At 38.4% G+C, this 18414-nt stretch overlaps 1 protein-coding gene across 1 annotated transcript in view; it reads left to right on the plus strand.

The window, feature by feature from the left end:
* Positions 1-405: 405 nt before the first annotated feature.
* Positions 406-18414, plus strand: part of DNAJC5B (DnaJ heat shock protein family (Hsp40) member C5 beta) — a 60354-nt gene continuing 42345 nt past the window's right edge. Inside the window, exons 1-3 of the mRNA XM_073794455.1 lie at positions 406-435; positions 5869-5988; positions 12217-12344. Coding sequence (XP_073650556.1) covers positions 12226-12344 — 119 coding nt within the window. The 5' untranslated portion in view covers positions 406-435; positions 5869-5988; positions 12217-12225. The remainder of the gene's footprint in view (positions 436-5868; positions 5989-12216; positions 12345-18414) is intronic.

Consider the following 18414-nt stretch of genomic DNA (forward strand, 5'->3'; position numbering starts at 1 on the left):
GGTTGTTTAATAATTTTCTTTAGTGGTATGCTTGTTTTCCTTTCTCTCTAGCTTTTGTATATCTATGTAGGTTTTTGATTTGTGGTTACCATCTCCCTTAGCCTTCTATGATTCTATGCTTTCTTCATATTTACAGATTTAGGCACATTAAAATTCCATCCCCTTTGTAACCTCTTTTTAAAAGGGACATTTTTTAACTTTGGAAAATTAGGCAACATAATAGGAATTAACCAATTTGCATTCTGAAACATAAACACTTGATTTTATAGAAGAATTGCCAGAATTGTTCCGTAACTTTGTTTGAGGTGCTGCTGGAGTGGTCGCCAACAGCCTCTTAATTTTACACAGTCAAGGCAATAACTTATCTTTTTCCTTTCTAAATTCACTTAACAGAATGAAGCTTACCCAGATGACTCGTCCCATGAAATTTATAAAGTGGGTGGCCTGAATTCCATATATAGCAATAATAATAATAATAATAATGTAGAAGGGTAATAATAGTAACAGTGATAGCGATAATAATGCCTTTGTTCACTGCATTGGGTTGTTTAGATTAGGATTTATTTGTTGGAACTATGTGCCCTTGGACATCACATGTTCAAAATGAGTGGTGCTTGCACCTGCTGATATATGAAGTTTACATTAGACACTATGTAACCTAATGTTTATGATTCTTAGATTATTTTAGTCAAATATTCAAATTCATCTAGTACCTGCTGCAGATTCTATGATGATGTATTGGTACTAGTCATTTATTATAATAACCCTAACCCCATGTGGTAATTCAGAGAGGTATATAAAAGGTCTCTAGGAGCACCTAAGGGAATAGTGAAGACCCCATAAATAGAATACACAGGGAAAATTTGCATGCAATGCCCCCACCCCCAAACACACACACACACACACACACACACACACACACACACACACACACACAGACTTCTCTCTCCAATTTTCTAGAAAGGCCACATTGGTTCAATCTTGGAATATTTTCTAGGTTCCCCTCTTCAAACTTCAATGATTACATTGGCAATGCTTTTATAGTACATTTGGTGCATTTTGCATCAAGGAGTTATTTATGTGCTTACCATGAGTTATGTCCCTTTACAAATATCATTTGAAGCGCACCATTTCTAGAAAGCCTAACCTGTTTTAGTGGAATATGGTTCCATTAATCTCTGGCTGTATCTTTAGATTATATGTCAGAAGCCATATGTGTATAGGCATGTGCTGACATCCTATGTATTAGAGCACACATCAGCATGAATCTTTTATTTCTTCAATTTAAGTGCCCAGGGCCATTGAATGTACTCTTCCACCTGCCTAGAATATATTTGCTTCTACAAACAATCCCTTCATCTAGTTCTTTTCAGTTATCTGCTTGGTTATTTTTGTTCAGGGAAGCGTTTTCTGATCTTCCCCTGCTCCACTGATTTACATAGTCTTACATCTCTCCAAAGTCTTATTTTATACTTATTTGAGCGATCATTTGATTAATATCTGTCCTATTGGTAGGTTGTAACTCTGTAAACCACAAACCCAGAGTCTGTGTTTGGTTTTGTTTACCAGGATATTTCTAGCATTTAGCCCAATGCCTAGACCTAGTAGGTAACCGACTGTTGAATGACTAGATGAATAAGAAACTATGTTTTCTCTCTGAGAAACAGCTGTAGTTTTACTTCACCTAAGAGTTTTGCAATACTTAAAAAAACTATAAACTCATGGTTTAGCCAATATTAAAAAATTAAAAAGTAATGATTTAAGAAGAGAGTGGTTAATTGTGTAAAAATAATGGATTTTACTAAAACTATATATTAAACTGAATTTGAGGCTTTAAACCTCAATTTTAAAAAACATCACCCATAATCTCACCATATTAATATAGCAACTATTTTCATTTCATCAAAGGACACTGCCCTTCTAATTAAACTTAAGAGCTTTTGCACAGGAAAGGAAACCTAAGCAAAACAAAAAGACAACCTACGGGTTGGGAGAAAATATTTGCAAACAATGCTACTGACAAGGGCTTAATTTCCAAAATATACAAAAAGTTCATACAGCTTAATATCAAAAAACAAACAACCCAATCACAAAATGGGCAGAAAACCTAAATACACACTTCTCCAAAGAAGACATTCAGATGGCCAACAGGCAAATGAAAAGATGCTCAATATTGCCAATTACTAGAGAAATGCAAATCAAAACTATAATGAGGTATCACTTCACACCAGTCATAACGGCCATCATTAAAAATCTACAAACAATAAATGCTGGAGAGGGTGTGGAGAAAAGGAAACCCTCCTACACTGTAGGTGGGAATGTAAATTGGTGCAGCCACTATGGAGAACAGTACAGAGGTTCCTTAAAAAACTAAAAATAAAGTTACCATACGAGCCTGCAATCCCACTCCTGGGCATATATCCAAAGAAAACTCTAATTTGAAAAGATACATGCACCCCAATGTTCACAGCAGCGCTATTTACAATAGTCAAGACATGGAAACAACCTAAATGTCCATTGACATATGAATGGATAAAGAAGATGTAGCATATATCTATATACATACTTATATAGATATAGATATATAGATATATATAATGGAATATTACTCAGCCATAAAAATGAATAAAATAATGTCATTTGCAGCAACATGGATGGACCTAGTGATGATCATATTAAGTAAGTCAGACAACGAAAGACAAATATTATATGATATCACTTATATGTGGAATCTAAAAAACTGATACAAACAAACTTATTTATGAAATGGAAATAGACTCACACAGAAAACAAACTTATGGTTACCAAAGGGGATAGCAGGGTGGGTGGGGGAGAGATAAATTAGGAGTCTGGGATTAACATATACACACTACTATATAGAAAACAGATAGACAACAAGGACCTACTGTATAGCATAGGAAACTATACTCAATATCTTGTAATAACCTATAATGGAAAAGAATCTGAAAAAGAATACATACATGCATATATGTATGTATATATATATATATATATATATACACATAAATATATAACTGAATCACTATTCTGTACACTTGAAACTAACACAACACTGTAAATTAACTATACTTCAATTTAAAAAAAAAAAGGACGTTTGTCCTTAAGCTAAAGGGATGATGGAACTTGGGTATTTAGCTTTACATGTCTTTAGTTCCCCCCACCCCTGCCCCATTTATCTGCATGATGATGGGCTGCTTTCTAAACTCTGGCTGGAAATCAGGATCTATGAGAAATAGCCTTTGTATCTGAAGAAAAACAACGATATCTAGAGGTGAGAGTGCTCTGAAATGTTTATACAAAATAGCACTAGGATTTGCTACCTGTCATACTAAGCAGCAAACTTAAACACTACCTTCAACTTCAGGAGCCAGACCACATTTTGCAAAATTCAGGAGTAATACCTGTCTCATTTGACTTAAGACTTTTTCAGTCTGTACGATCTTACTCAAAATCATAGGGAACTATTCTCTCTTGTGACCTTCTATTTTATATGAGACTTTGACCATTGTTTTAACAAGAAATCCCTAATTATTTTTGTCTGTGCCATTTGGCATGCAGGATCTTAGTTCCCTGACCAGGGATTGAACCCATGCCCCCTGCAATGGAAGCGTGGAGTCTTAACCACTGGACCACCAAGGAAGTCCCAAGAAATCCCTAATTCTTAAAACCACCTCAGTCACCACTGTGAATCAGTGCCTTTTAACTAAGATTAGGGTAAAATGTTCAGCTATAAAAACAGGTGAATTAATGTAGTGAGAAATTAGAGTTTCACCCTTATTAATGTTATATGGTCCTTCCAGTAATTTTAAAGCAACTGATTAGTACTAGGCTTAGACCAAAGGAAAATAAAATTAAAAAGAACCCACTTTGACTCTGAATAGCTAAAGCAAACTTGAGAAAGAACAACAAAGCTGGAGGCATCACACTCCCTGATATCAAACTATATTATTAATATAAATGCTATAATAATCAAAACAGTAGGGTATTGGCATAAAAACAGACACACAGATCAATGCAACAGAACACAGAGCCCAGAAATAAAGCCACGCTCGTATGGTCAATTAATCTATGACAAAGGAGCCAAGAATATACACTGGGGAAAGGACAGTCTCTTCAATAAATGTGTTGGGAAAACTGGACAACCACATGCAAAAGAATGAAACTGGACCATTATCTTACACCGTACAGAAAAATCAACTCAAAATGGTTTAAAAACTTGAAGGTAAGACCTGAAACCATAAAAGTCCTAGAAGAAAATGTAGGTGGTAAGCACCTTGACATCGGTGTTGGTGATATTTTGGATTTGACATTAAAAGCAAAGGCAACTAAAGCACAAATAGACAAGTGGGAATATGTCAAACTAAAAACCTTCTGCACAGCAAAGGACACCATCAACAAAGTGAAAAGGCAACCTACAAAATGGGGGAAAGTATTTGCAAATCATATAACCAATAACGGGCTAATAACTAAAATATATAAAGAATTCATACAAATCAATAGCAAAAAAGCAAGCAACCCAAATAAAAAATGGATAGAGGATCTGAATAGGTATTTTTCCAAAGAAGACATGTAGATGGCCAACAGGGCCATGAAAAGGCGCTCAACAACACTAATCATCAGGGAAATACAAGTCACAACCACAGTAAGATATCACTTCACACCTGTCCAAATGGCTATCATCAAAAAGTCTACAAATAACACATGCTGACGAAAATGTGGAGAAAATGGAGCCTCTTGCGCACTGTTTGTAAGAATATAAATTGGTGCATCCACTATGGCAAACACTACCGAGGTTCCTCAAAAAATTGAAAACAGAACTACCATATATTTCAGCAATTTCTCTTCTGGGTATTTATCCAAAGAAAACATTAACTCGAATAGATACCTGCACCCCCATGTTCACTGCAGCATTATTTGCAATAGCCAAGATATGGAAACAACCTAAGTGTATATCAATGGATGAACGGATAAAGAAAATGTGGTATATATCACTTAGCCATAAAAAAGAAGGCAATCTTGCCATTTATGACAACATGGATGGACCTTGAGGGTATCATGCTAAGTGAAATAATTCAGACAAACACTATATAATCTCACTTACATGTGAAATTAAAAGAAAACAAACAAACCTGAGCTCACAGATACAGAGAACAGATTGGGGGGCGCCATAAGCAGAGGGGGGTGGGGGGGCGTGGTCGTGGTAATGGGTGGGTGAAGTGGGTGAAGGGGGTCAAAAGGTACAAACTTCTAGCTATAAAATAAGCCATGGAGATGTCATGTACAGCATGGTGACTATAGTTAATAACACCGTATGGCATATTTGAAAGTTGCTAAGAGAGTAGATCTTAAAAGTTTTCATCACGAGAAAAAAAATTTGTAACTATGTATGGTGATGGATGTTACCTAGACTTACCGTGGTGATCTTTTAGCAATATATACAAATATTGAATCATTACATTGTACACCTGAAACGAATTAAATATGTCAACTATATCTCAATAAAAAAAAAAAAGAACCCACTCTGCATGTCAGGAGATAGCACATTTTCTTGATTGAAAGTTCTGGTGGAAACCTGGAAGCAATTCCATAGCAGCATCTGGCTGAGCCAAGCAACAGTTGACTAATGATCGAATTAGAGGTAGCATGTATTTTGGTATCACTGGATGCCTTGTACAGTTGACTAATGATCGAATATGAGGTAGCATGTATTTTGGTATCACTGGATGCCTTGTACAGTTGACTAATGATTGAATTAGAGGTAGCATGTATTTTGGTATCACTGGATGCCTTGTAATGGCAAGCTTTGTGGTCATGCATGTTTTATTCTCTCTTTGTTATGTTTTCCAGAGGGATAACCAATTGGCTGATAGAGTAACAAATCAAAAGTAACTCGACGCCATTGACCCGCTTAAGCTCGCATGGGAACAACGGAAAGGAGCAGCCGTTTACTCTGAAAGAGCGGAACAGGTATGAAACAATTCCTTGTTGTTGCCTTTCTTTATTTCTTTGCACATCTATTTCCAGACCAGCCGAAAACAGCAAGTTATTCCTGTTTGAAAACACAGAATCGGAGTTAAAGGAACAGGTACTATGGGTTATTTGTAAGATTCCCAAGTTGTCTCATCTTCAGGTTGCTGTTTATAGAAGTACCAGTGCAGTCAAGAGGTAATTATTTTTCAATAGCAAACTGTAACCACACTAGGGAGAATTATTACTTTGAAACATAGGTTAGCATTTTGGATGTGTGTTTAGCTTTAAGATACAACGCCCCTTGAATAAGGAGATCTTGCTCCAATAAACAGATTTCTATAGAGGAATTATAGAAGTAATTAAAAAATGGTGAAACATGTTGGCTCCTCCAATCACAGCCATCAGAAGTGTTTTTGCTGTTTAATGATCTAATCTCCCCTGCTCACATTCATTTTCTCAGCCGTGAAGGGACCCTGCCAAGAAAGGCATAGTTCGATTTTTTTTCCATTTTCAGAATTCACATAATAGACAGAGGTGAAGCTTCTTTTACTCTGAAGGAAACATTTCATGTCAACACGAAAAATTTAGAACAGCATTTGTAGGGCTCCTGGAATTGGAACCTTTAAAATATGTGTTTATTTTGAATTGGATGTCTGTCACCATTGGAGTGCTGAACGTTCTTTCAATTATATCTTTATCAAGAGACAGGTAAGCTGTATGTGGCTTGGTAGTGACTTTAGTGGTCAGTGGTTTAAGATATTATGATATTAATGGATTGTAATGCAGCTAGAAAGTAATTTAAGTTCAGATGATTAAGTGTCATGCACTTATCATGATCAAAATTAAATTACTTAATAACTTTGCATAACAGCTTTTTCTCGATAGGATAGTACAGATGAGAGACTATGAATAAATAATAAAGACTTGAGTTTTGAATAGGAATATTAGCATTCAAAAGGCTACAGAGGAAGAACTCATGAAGATTATATTTTATATAAGGAATTAAACAAGGGTATGACTCCATTATTTAAGTTTAAGGAGAGTTTTTAGGAGATGTTTTGACTATTGCTCTGTAGTTAGTATGTTCTTGGCATAATGTCTTTATTTTCACACAATAAACAACTAAGGGTTTCAATGTATTACTCTATTGAATTTGACACTAAATGTCATCTGCATTAATAATATATGAAGAGTCTGGTTTCCAGCTCAGCAAGGGCACAGAAAAATAGCAGGTTGTTGCTTGACACACAGAAAGCAACCCTGCAGTCTTTGGGTTCCTTTATGGTTCAGTTTATAGAGTCAGCCAACTACTAACAACACTGACCAGCTATTGACCAACTATCTTTTTCTTGTGTTCCAATGTTGATGTAACTTTTTTTAAGTACCTCAAATAAGAGACGTTGATGTTGTCGTCTAAAAAGAAATATTTTGATCTCTTGGGAATAGGGCAAAGAAGATGAAACAGAAAATAAACAAATTCCGAACTCTGTAACAACCTATTCTGAATATTATTCAATCCACAACATAAAGAAAGTCAGCTACTGGATTTCACTTAGCAGGAATAGATTACAGTGTGATTAGATTTCTAAATAAAGGATGATATGAAAAAATACATAAACCAAAGGAATAGCCAGTTACCATGTCTTCTTGGGCGTGAGTTTCTATGTCCAGAACTATTTGAGACATGGAATCTGCCTTCTTTTTCCATTGGGGAGAGGCGTATATAAAGGGATGGCTGTGGGGCAGGGAAGGGGGAACCCCAGATTGTTTCCAGGACTCCTCCAGCCTGGTGACCAGGACTCCTCCAGCCAAGTGACCTCCCTCTCTTGTTCCTCACCTGGAATAACTTTAGGGGGCAGTCTTGGAAAAATAAAGTCCCAGTCAAAATTGGGAAACTGTGCATGTTTGTGCCTTGTTGAAATTGATTTTAGGACAATCTGTTGATTTATGCAAGCCATGGCCTCTCTCTTATTTCATGAGATAGACGATGAAGAGTGAATACATTTTATTCCCTCAAACTGAAACTTTCTTTTGAATATAGAGAGCAATAAAGGTAACTATTTTTCATATTTTTATTTCTTCTTAGTTCTCTTGACTAGCTCTCTACAAACTTCCCTTCTGAAAATGTCTTGACCCAGATTTATCACTGCTTCTTTTATCCATACTAGCAATGTCTATACACTATATCTGAATCTGTTTGGTTTGAATACCTTAGTGTATGTATGTATATATATATATATACCATTGTTATGTCCCTGAAGTATTCATTCTCAAGTACCTGCAAGCTACTTTCAATTTAAAGGTAGAGTAGGTTGCAGTGATTTAAGAAAAATCCACAGGGGCTAAGCCTGGCTTAAAGGTGCTCAGGGAACAGCTACTGATGTTTGACTGAGGTACATGACACTAAGGAGTATTGGTTGACAGTGACCAGAATCTATTTATAGCTAAGGCATGCTCAAAAGAAAACAATGTATATGCATTTGTGTACAGGGAGGAATTTTACTGGCTCAACCCAAGGAAGGGTTGATGGACAAACTGTGGGAGGGAATGCGTTGCAAGTGTACCCGAAAACAACTGGAACCAGGGGACTGAACCCCACCAAGGCTCTCTGTCCATCTCCTGCCACTTCTCTTCTTCTGCAGGTCTGTTTCAATCTCTCTCATTTCAGGCCAGCCAACAATACCCAAATTTTACATTTTACAAGTTTTACCATCTGAGAGATTGTTCTACAACCAAAACAAAACAAAAAAATCTTAGGGGAGGACTCTGGTTGACCTGGTTGACTTGGCTTGGGTAAGGTACACACTCCTGGTCTATTCAACTGAGATCACGTAAGACTGAGGCAGGTCTCACCTGCCTGTGCTGCAGAGCAGTAGGAGGAGAAAGGAGAGCTAATAGGCTAATAGTAAAGTTGTCTGCTACAGTGATCTCTGGTCAGAATGCCCCAAAAGGCATTTGTTAAGTTGGCTTAGATGACCTCTAACTCCATATTCTACGGTCCTAGGATTTGAATCATTATGTTGATATATTCTTTTTTTTTTTTTTTTTTTTTTTTGCGGTACGAGGGCCTCTCACTGCTGTGGCCTCTCCCATTGCAGAGCATAGGCTCCGGATGCGCAGGCTCAGTGGCCATGGCTCATGGGCCCAGCCGCTCCGCGGCATGTGGGATCCTCCTGGACCGGGGCACGAACCCGTGTCCCCTGCATCGGCAGGCAGACTCTCAACCACTGCGCCACCAGGGAAGCCCCAGTGTTGATATATTCTTAGTTAGTGACTTTGGGGATCTTGCTACCCAGCGAGATCTTAAAATCTCTGAGACAAGTAGGATGACTGTGGTCCTATTCCTTGTCTACCAAGCCACACAGAAATCCCTACTTTCCAAATCCCATTCATTCATGGCATTTAGTGTGACTAGTGAGAAACCTACCCACCAGTCGCCTCCATTCCTGGGAACAGTTAGGTGGAAGTGTAGGGCAGAGCATCAGTATCATGAGCATATGTGTGTGGTGGCAGCAGGAGAGGGGGACCGAAAAGAAGTAGGGAGGCTGTCAGTTACTTGGGCAACTTTTCCTTCAGTTGTGAATATTCGGTTGGGCTGTGGTTCCAAGAGAGGGCTGAGCTGCAGAACTGGAACCCAGGGATGAATGACCCAGCCCCAAGTCTTGAATTACTTACTTGCTAGGGAAATTGTGATGGTAGGTAAGAGAGGTAAGGTAGAGCAGTAGTGAAAATAAGTGCTACGATTTACTGAGTGGCTGCCAGTCAGTATGGACATCTGCTGGATTTTGTTTTGTGGCAAGCAAAATTAGGATTCCTCCTCCTCTTGTCCTTGTGTGAACCAGACATTTGGAACTAGGGCCCCTCTGGCCTCCAGAAGCTCCACCTTCATGGAAGGCTAACTGAGGAGGGGGCAACACAGTCATGCCAAAAGAGGAGCCTTTGTTCTTGGGGTGTTGTCCTCTGTTAAGTCAGTTTTTTCCCCCAGTGTCTTCAGGGCTGCAGGACTTTTGCTTGGGGTCTGACTTTCTCCAGCACTGGCTTCCTTTTCTCCCCTCAAGAAGCTAAATGCTCACAAAAACATTTTGAAGTTCTTCACATTGTCCTTTTTTTTTTTTTTTTTTTTTGCGATACGTGGGCCTCTCACTGTTGTGGCCTCTCCCATTGCAGAGCGCAGGCTCCGGACGCGCAGGCTCAGCAGCCATGGCTCACAGGCCCAGCCGCTCTGCGGCATGTGTCATCCTCCCAGACCGGGGCACGAACCCGTGTCCCCTGCATCTGCAGGCGGACTCTCAAACACTGTGCCACCAGGGAAGCCCGGCACGTTGTCCTTCTTAATCGAATTACTTAGGACCACAAGCACTCACTGTGCTATGTTGCGGTCTCAGGGGCCTCTAAGACCACCCTGACCCACCAAATGACATCCAGAAGGCTCTGCTCTTGCCTGTGGCGGTTCAGTCATTAGTCTGGTGGAAGCAGAGCTCGAAGGTTGGCTTCAACCCAGCCCATCTACCACTGGGATGTGCCCATTTGGGTCTGCCGCTGCCACTGTTGTCACCAGGGATTCCTTGTGTTGAACATGAGTATCACCACAACCCTGATGCCATCTCCTGAGCCCTGGTATATACATGCATACAGCACTTGCTGCCCAAAGCCCAAAGCCCAGAGATAGACAGTAATTTTCAAGGAACTTCTGGTCAGAGGAGCTTGCAATCTAAGTAATTTTACTTATTTATTTTTTCTTGTTTTGTTTTTGTGATAAAATACAACATAAAGATTACTTTTTTAACTGTACAATTCAATGACATGAAGTAAAATCACAGTGATATTTAACCATCACCACTATCTACTCCCAGAACTTTTTCATCATCCCCAAGAGAAATTTGTACCCATTAAGCAATAACTCCCCATTCCCCACTTCCCCCTCACCCCCCCACCTCTGGTAGTCCGTGTTCTACTTTCTGTCTCTATGAATACGCCTAGTCAAGGTACTCATATAACAGGGATCAGATACAATATTTGTCCTTTTGTGACTGGCTTACTTCACTTAGATAACGTTTTCAAGGTTCATCTTATTGTAGCATGTATCAGAATTCCATTTCTTTTTATAGCTGAGTAACATTTCGTTGTATGTACATACCACATTTTCATTTATCTGGCTTTTACAAATAATACTGCTATGAACATTGGTATTTGTTTCTGTTTTTTAATATATTAACTTATTTAATTCTTCAACAGCTCTATGAGTTTAGACACTTTTTTGTCTCCAATTTATAGATAGGGATGGTCATGCAGCTGGTCATGGCAAGGCCAATATGCCAACCCAGAGGGTCTGACTACAGTGCACTCTCTGACTTACACACTGTGCCTCCTTTAATAAAAATAGTTCTTTGAAGTTACTATGTCCTGGGTACATTACACACATTATTTCTAAATTCTTAAGGTATCCTTATGATGTGGGCTTTATTATCCTCATATTACAAGTGAGACATTAAGGCTTGGCGAGGCTGAGTGTGGACGCAGGAATGTCCCCAGTGTGCTTGCTTCTCCGTGCTTCCCCCCTAGAGCCAGAACACAGCAGGAAGATGGCTCCTTGGGACTTGGGACAGCACAGCCCTTTCTGTGCTGTGCTATCTCGTGTGCCAAACCCATGAGCACTGTTGGGGGACTTGGTATCCCACAGCTGCAGAGAAGTTCTAACCAGGCTCTTAGATGAGACCAGGATTTTTTTTTTTTTTGATACTTACAGAAAGTTGTTTTTTTGCGTTTTGTTTGTTTGCTTTCAAAAACTCATACTCTAACAACGGCTAGGCCAATAGAGTCAACGTAAAATAGATGATTATTTCCATTGCTGGCTACATTTGGAAAAGATACAAAAAAGGAGTTATGCAAATTCTGACCAAAAAAATCTATATATGCCTGACTTGGGTGGACTGACTTTTAACAATTACGAGTTAGCTGGATATTTAGATAACATTTTGCTTCTATTTACCCATGTGGACAAAGCCATATTCCATTTGCATGGCTGCCTGTAGCCTTTAAAACCCTGACTGACTTGAAGCTCTCGTGTTGGCTTTCCTAAACTTTTTCTCCCCTCCTTTTGCAGCTAACACAAAGATGTACTTCAGACTGTCAGTTTACAAAAGGTCAGAAATGAACTATCTTCCCTTGAGAGAGTGGGATCCAGTATGCATAACCCTCACGGCTATTTCCCCTCTGGTTTTGCAGCTTGAGAAAATGGCATGTAACACACCTAACCAAAGACAGCGGACTATGTCAACATCTGGAGAAGCTCTATATGAAATTCTTGGTCTGCATAAGGGAGCATCAAATGAAGAAATTAAGAAAACCTACAGGTACAGAGGAGGTTCAATGATGATATTTCCTGTACTGCTAGTGATAGTTATTTTGTGATTGGCGAGTGCCTCCAATTAAAGACATAAGCTTCCTGCTGAGACCTGGTAATCAGGTCTCAGACCTGGAATGTTCCATTCCCTATTCTACAGCATAAGCAGTTGGGAATGGACAGGCATCACACTGATTTTATGAAAGAACTCTCTTGTGATGCTGGGCCTTAGGAAAGGGTAGCCTGTGTTCTAGGCCTGCATTGTTAGAGAGAGACAGACATACAGACAAACACTGCAAATGACCAGGAGTTGTCATTTAACCCACATGAGATAGCATCACCAAATCTGGTAGAGGGATTTAAAAAAATAAATAAAGGGGAGCTTCTTTGTAATTGCTGTATTGTGCTATGCTTTTCAAGTCTTCAGTTTTGATCTTTCATATCTGATCTAATTCCAGGTTAGCTACTTTTGGGAAAAATGGGAATATCTTTTTCTTCAAAGCACCAAGGAATTTTTAAAAGGATTAAGTAAAAAAATAATTTACTTATTGTGCAAAACTTGGAAATCACTAAAAATGAAGATAACAACATTTATCCATAATTCTACCTCTAGTGATAATTATCATTGATATTTTTTCTTCCAGTCTTTTAAAAAAAATCTAGAGAAGACATTTTACACTCAAATTGGATTTATCTATATTCTCTAACTAGCTGTCTTTTTTTTTTGTCTTGTCCCAATTTTATTTATTTTTATACAATTTTTAAAGGTTACTTTCCATGTACAGTTACTACAAAATACGGGCTCTCTTCCCTGTGTTGTACAGCATGCCCTTGAGCCTGTCTTACACCCAGTAGTTTGTCCCTCCCCTGCCACTGGTAACCACCAGTTTGCTCTCTATACCTGTGAGTCTGCTTCTTTTATGTTACATTCACTAGTTTGTTGTATTTTTTCATTAAATTTTTTTTCCAACCTCTTGCATTTCATATTTTAGGAAAATATAATTTTTCTCTCTTTTTAAATTTTTATACAATTTTTAAAGGCTAATTTCCATTTACAGTTATTACTAAATATTGGCTGCATTCCCCTTGTTGTACAATACATCCTTGAGCCTATCTTACACCCAGTAGTTTGTACCTCCCACTCCCCCATCCCTATATTGGGCGCATGTATGTGTTCAAATTAGGAGTTTTGCATTTTCGGATATATACCCAGGAGTGGAACTGCTGGGTCATACGGCAGTTCTATTTTTAGTTTTTTGAGAAACCTCCACACTGTTTTCCATAGTGGCTGCACCAATTTACATTCCCACCAACTAACTAGCTTTCTTTTTAACAAGATCCTATCATGAAAATATTTTGGTGCTGTTTAATATTGTGCTTTTTAATGCCTGCAGCCTATGGCTATTCTGTAACTTAATTACTTTATGAGCTACTTTTTAACATGTAAATTCTTTTAATTTTCACTATACTTAATATCCTTGTACATAAATGATGATGCATATTTCCAATTACTTCCTAACTTATTGAGGAATAAAGCTGTGCCTTTAGAAGAAAAATGAATCAAACTACAAATGAAAGTTTCAGATTTGAATCAGTTACTTCTTGATTTGGCCTTGAATTCGGTTTTTAAACTTATTTTTGTTTGTTTTTTGTTGTATGGAAGTTTAATATTTTTAGGTAGGCAAATTTGTTAGTCATTTCCTTTATGGCTTTTGTTTTATCTGTTGTGGTTAGAAAGCCTCTCCCAACTATAATATTATAAAAATATCAACCATTATCTTCTTCTAGTACATTTATGATTTTGCTTTTATATTAAATCTTTGATCCATTTGGAGTTTGACATGAGGAATGAAGGTAGGATTCCAGATTAATTTTTTTCCCAAATCACTAGCCCACCAAAATTTATTGAATTCTCCATTTTTATCTACTGATGGAAAATTCTTTGGCTTTGAATTGGAACCTTCACCATGTGGTAAACTATGGGACCTGAAACGTCTTCAAGAAGCATGTGCTGAAGAATAAATGACAGTGGTGAAAATTTCCATTTGAATCCAAATAGTTCTGTGAAAATGGTAGATTTTGATCAAAGTCAATATCAATCTTCTAGTTTATATTTCACTTAAGGTGCTGGAGAAGAAAAAGTCTTTGCTGTTTCGTTGTGCCCTAGAGCTACCCAGGAGCGTGGCTGGGAGCTGTTCAGTCCCCTGTGGGTAGATGTCCTTGGTGAAGGGTCACTAAACTTGACCTTTAAGGCTTTGGGCTGAGACGCTGTGCTGGGGTGGGACTGGGAATCAACGTATATGCACTGTAAGCATAATACCCTACACAAAGACGATCCCCAAAATGAGAAGAAAAGTGATGTCTAACTATAAGTTCTAAAGCCCGCTTTACTTTACAAATGTGACTTTTCATTGCCTTTATTTATTTTGTAAGCTAAAATTTCAAGTCATATCCTAATTAAGACACTAATTATGCTGAGTAGTTTGCAAGTTTAATAATTACAACCTAAAGTCTTTTCATGTAATCAGTGTCTTCCTATTAATTTTGTTTTAATGTCATACAAATATTATTTTTTCAGCTGATTAGGGTACTAGTATGCTGCCCAAAGCATCTACTTCTAACTAAATTACACATTTGTATTCTGCAAGTTATTCAAAATGTATGAGCAGGCTGAAAATCCACTGAGAATATTATTCTTATATTCAGGGATCTGGATCAAAGCAGTGACAATATAGTGAAATTAAAAGTCAGTGAAGTTTAATAAAATTACCAACTGTTGAATCCATACGGTGCTTGACCTCTGTTGTAACCCTTGGTTGTGCTCTTGAAAACAAGGCTGAGCTAGAAGACCTCTTTTTTTTTAATATTTTATTTTATTTTTGAATAGATAATACATTCACCTGATTAAAATGAGAACACATAAACACGTATACAAAAAAATTCTCCCTCCTACCTCATATCCCCCAGGTTCCCTCCCCAGGGAAAGAAATTCCTGTGTACCCTTCTAGAGAGATCTTATGCTATATAAACATATAAAGAGACCTTCTGGTCTAGGCAAGATGGTACAGGCTTGTCTCTCACAGATCCTGCCTGCTAATAAGCATGACGAAAACCCTTGGAAATAACACAAGAGACAAAAAAAGAGAACCTTCAAAAGGTAGATGGAAGAAGAAATGAATTGGTTAGGGATCACAGGACCAAAGGAGCAACACAGTGACAAGGCATCTTACAACTCCACACCCAAGAAAAGGTAATCCAGGCCTGGCCTTTCCCAACACCCACTCTAGCAATGGAAGGCAGCCAGGTAGTCTTATTCTTCCTCTAAATTGAACTGAAGTCCTGCCAACAACTCTAGGTAATCCCAGCAGAAACAGCAAAGAGGACCAACTGAATGTCCGCCTAACAAGAGCCAGCCAGAGGACTTTCCCACCAGCCTGAGACTCCCCTCTCCCACCCAGAGATCCCACTTTACAGGGGAAATTAACAAGGGGGATTCTGCCACAACAAACACCCAGCCCAGGAAATGTTTTTGTCCCTGCAGCCTGGAGATTCCCTTCCGCCACCTAAAGGCACCAGACATCCAGCCTGGGAAGGCTCCTTTCACTTCCTCAACTAGTACCAACAAGCACCAGTAGCGGCCCCAGAAGCAGGAGACAAACCAAGCAGACCAAAATAGCACCATGGAGTTTCTGAAAACTAGATTGTCACTGGAACCACTGACCACAAAAGTAGGCTAGGACCTGCATGCTAAACCCAAACTGACTGACTGTCTATTAAAAGAAAAATTTAAATAGGACCCAGAGTCTCCTAACATAATAGCCAAAATGTCCACATTAAAATCACGCATTTTATACAAAGAATGAAGGAAATCCCAACTTGCACGAGAAGAGATTATCATCTGACTCCCACACAGAGGTGAACCAGTTATTGGAATTATCTGAGTATTTTAAAGTAACCATCATAAAAAAGATTCAACAAGCAATTACAAATTCTCTTGAACCAAGTGAAAAAAATGGAAATTTCAGCAAAGAAATAGAAATTGTAAAGAAGAACCAAAAGGAAATGAAAGAACTGAAAAATGAGAGAAATAATATAACTAACTGGATGAGCTCACTAGTAGAGTAGAGATGACAGAGGAAAGAGTCAGTGTCCTCCTCAGGACAGATCGATACAACGTATGCAATCTGAACAACAAGAGAACATAAACTGAAAACAAACAGTCACAGGAAACTGTGAGGCCATAATGAAAGATCTAACACTTACAGCATTCGTGTCCTAGAAGGGGAGAAGAAAGAGAGTGAGACTGAAGAGTATTCAAAGAAATAACCACCGAAAATTTCCCCAATTTGGCAAAACATGTAAACCTACAAATCAAGAAGCTGAGCGAGGGCTTCCCTGGTGATGCAGTGGTTAAGAATCCACCTGCCAATGCAGGGGACATGGGTTTGAGCCCTGGTTCAGGAAGATCCCACATGCTGCGGAGCAACTAAGCCCGTGCGCCACAACTACTGAGCCTGCACTCTAGAGCCCACGAGCCACAACTACTGAATCCCGCATGCCTAGAGCCCATGCTCCACAGCAAAAGAAGCCACCACAATGAGAAGCCCACACACTGCAACGAAGAGTAGCCCCCTCTTGCCACAACTAGAGAAAGCCTGCACGCAGCAACGAAGACCCAACACAGCCAAAAATAAATAAATTAATTAATTAAAAAAAAAGAAGCCGAGTGAATCTCAAATAGTATAAATCTAAACAAGTCCATACTAAGACACATCATAATTAAACCTCTGAAAACTAAAGACAAAGAAAATAAAAGCAGACGGAGAAACAACACAATGCTTATATGGGGACAGTAATTCAAATGACAGCAGATTTCTCACCTGAAGTAATAGTGGCCAGAAAGGAGTGATACAATATTTTTCAAGTGCTAAAAGAACTGTGAATTCTATATCTGGTGAAAGTATACTTCAGGAATTATGGGGAAAGAAAGACATTCTCAGATTAAGGAAAACTAAAAGAATTAATCACTAGCAGATCTACTCAAAGAATGGCTAAAGGATGTTCTTCAAAAGAAAGAAAATGATGAAGGAAGCAATCTTGGATCATCAGAAAGGAAGAAAGAACAATGAAGAACACAGAAATATGGGTAAATACAATTGACTATCCTTCTCCTCATGAGTTTTCTAAATAATATATGATGACTGGTATAAAAATTATAATATCATCTGATACTCAAGACAATGATGTTTAAAAGTGGAGAGAATAATGGGACCTAAATGGGAGTGAGCTTTCTGTACTTGACTCAAATTGGTCAAACACTGTTATCTGTAGACTGTGATAACCACTAAAAAGAATACACAAAGTAATACACTCCAAAAAACTAGAAGTAAATCAAGATGGAGTCCTTGAAAATGCTCAAATAACCCCCAGGAAGACAAGAAATGGGAAATGGAGAAATGAGAAACAGAGGAAACAAGCAGAAAACAAATAAATGACAGACTTAGGCCCTAACATATTAATAATTATATTAAATGTAAATGGTCTAAGTATGAGTTATATTTTTCCTTTCTTGTTATACAAATGGTGGTGTACTATCACTCCTACGTTGCGAGTTGCATTCTTCTCTTAATATATCTTGGAGGTCATTCTAGGAAATGATCAGTTCATAAAAAGTTTCCATTTTTTCACATTGCTCTATAGCTTTCCATGGCAGAGCCGTCTCATGATTTAATCATTTCTCTATTGATAGATAGTTAGGTTGTTTTCCATCAAGGCTTCCTTTTTAAACCAACTTAGAGCTTCTCCGAGAGGCAAACAGAAAGTTTCCCATGGTCCCAGAAAGGTAGCTAGAGGTGGGAAGAGGGGAACTATCTTGGTGTTCCTGTCCACTTTCCAGTTTTGCTAGGTACCAATTCTAAATTCCTGAGCAAGTATCTAGTGGGCCCAGCTGGGTCAGATGCTCGCCCACGTCTACCTGGCTCTAACTAGAGATCTGGAATCGCAAATCCCCACTACCACTCAGCAAGGACTGTAGGATCCAACCCTATGGGAAGGAAAAGTGGCTATGTTCTCTAAGAGGG

This window comes from Tursiops truncatus, chromosome 17 (genome assembly GCF_011762595.2).
Source record: "Tursiops truncatus isolate mTurTru1 chromosome 17, mTurTru1.mat.Y, whole genome shotgun sequence".
NCBI classification, from domain to species: domain Eukaryota; kingdom Metazoa; phylum Chordata; class Mammalia; order Artiodactyla; family Delphinidae; genus Tursiops; species Tursiops truncatus.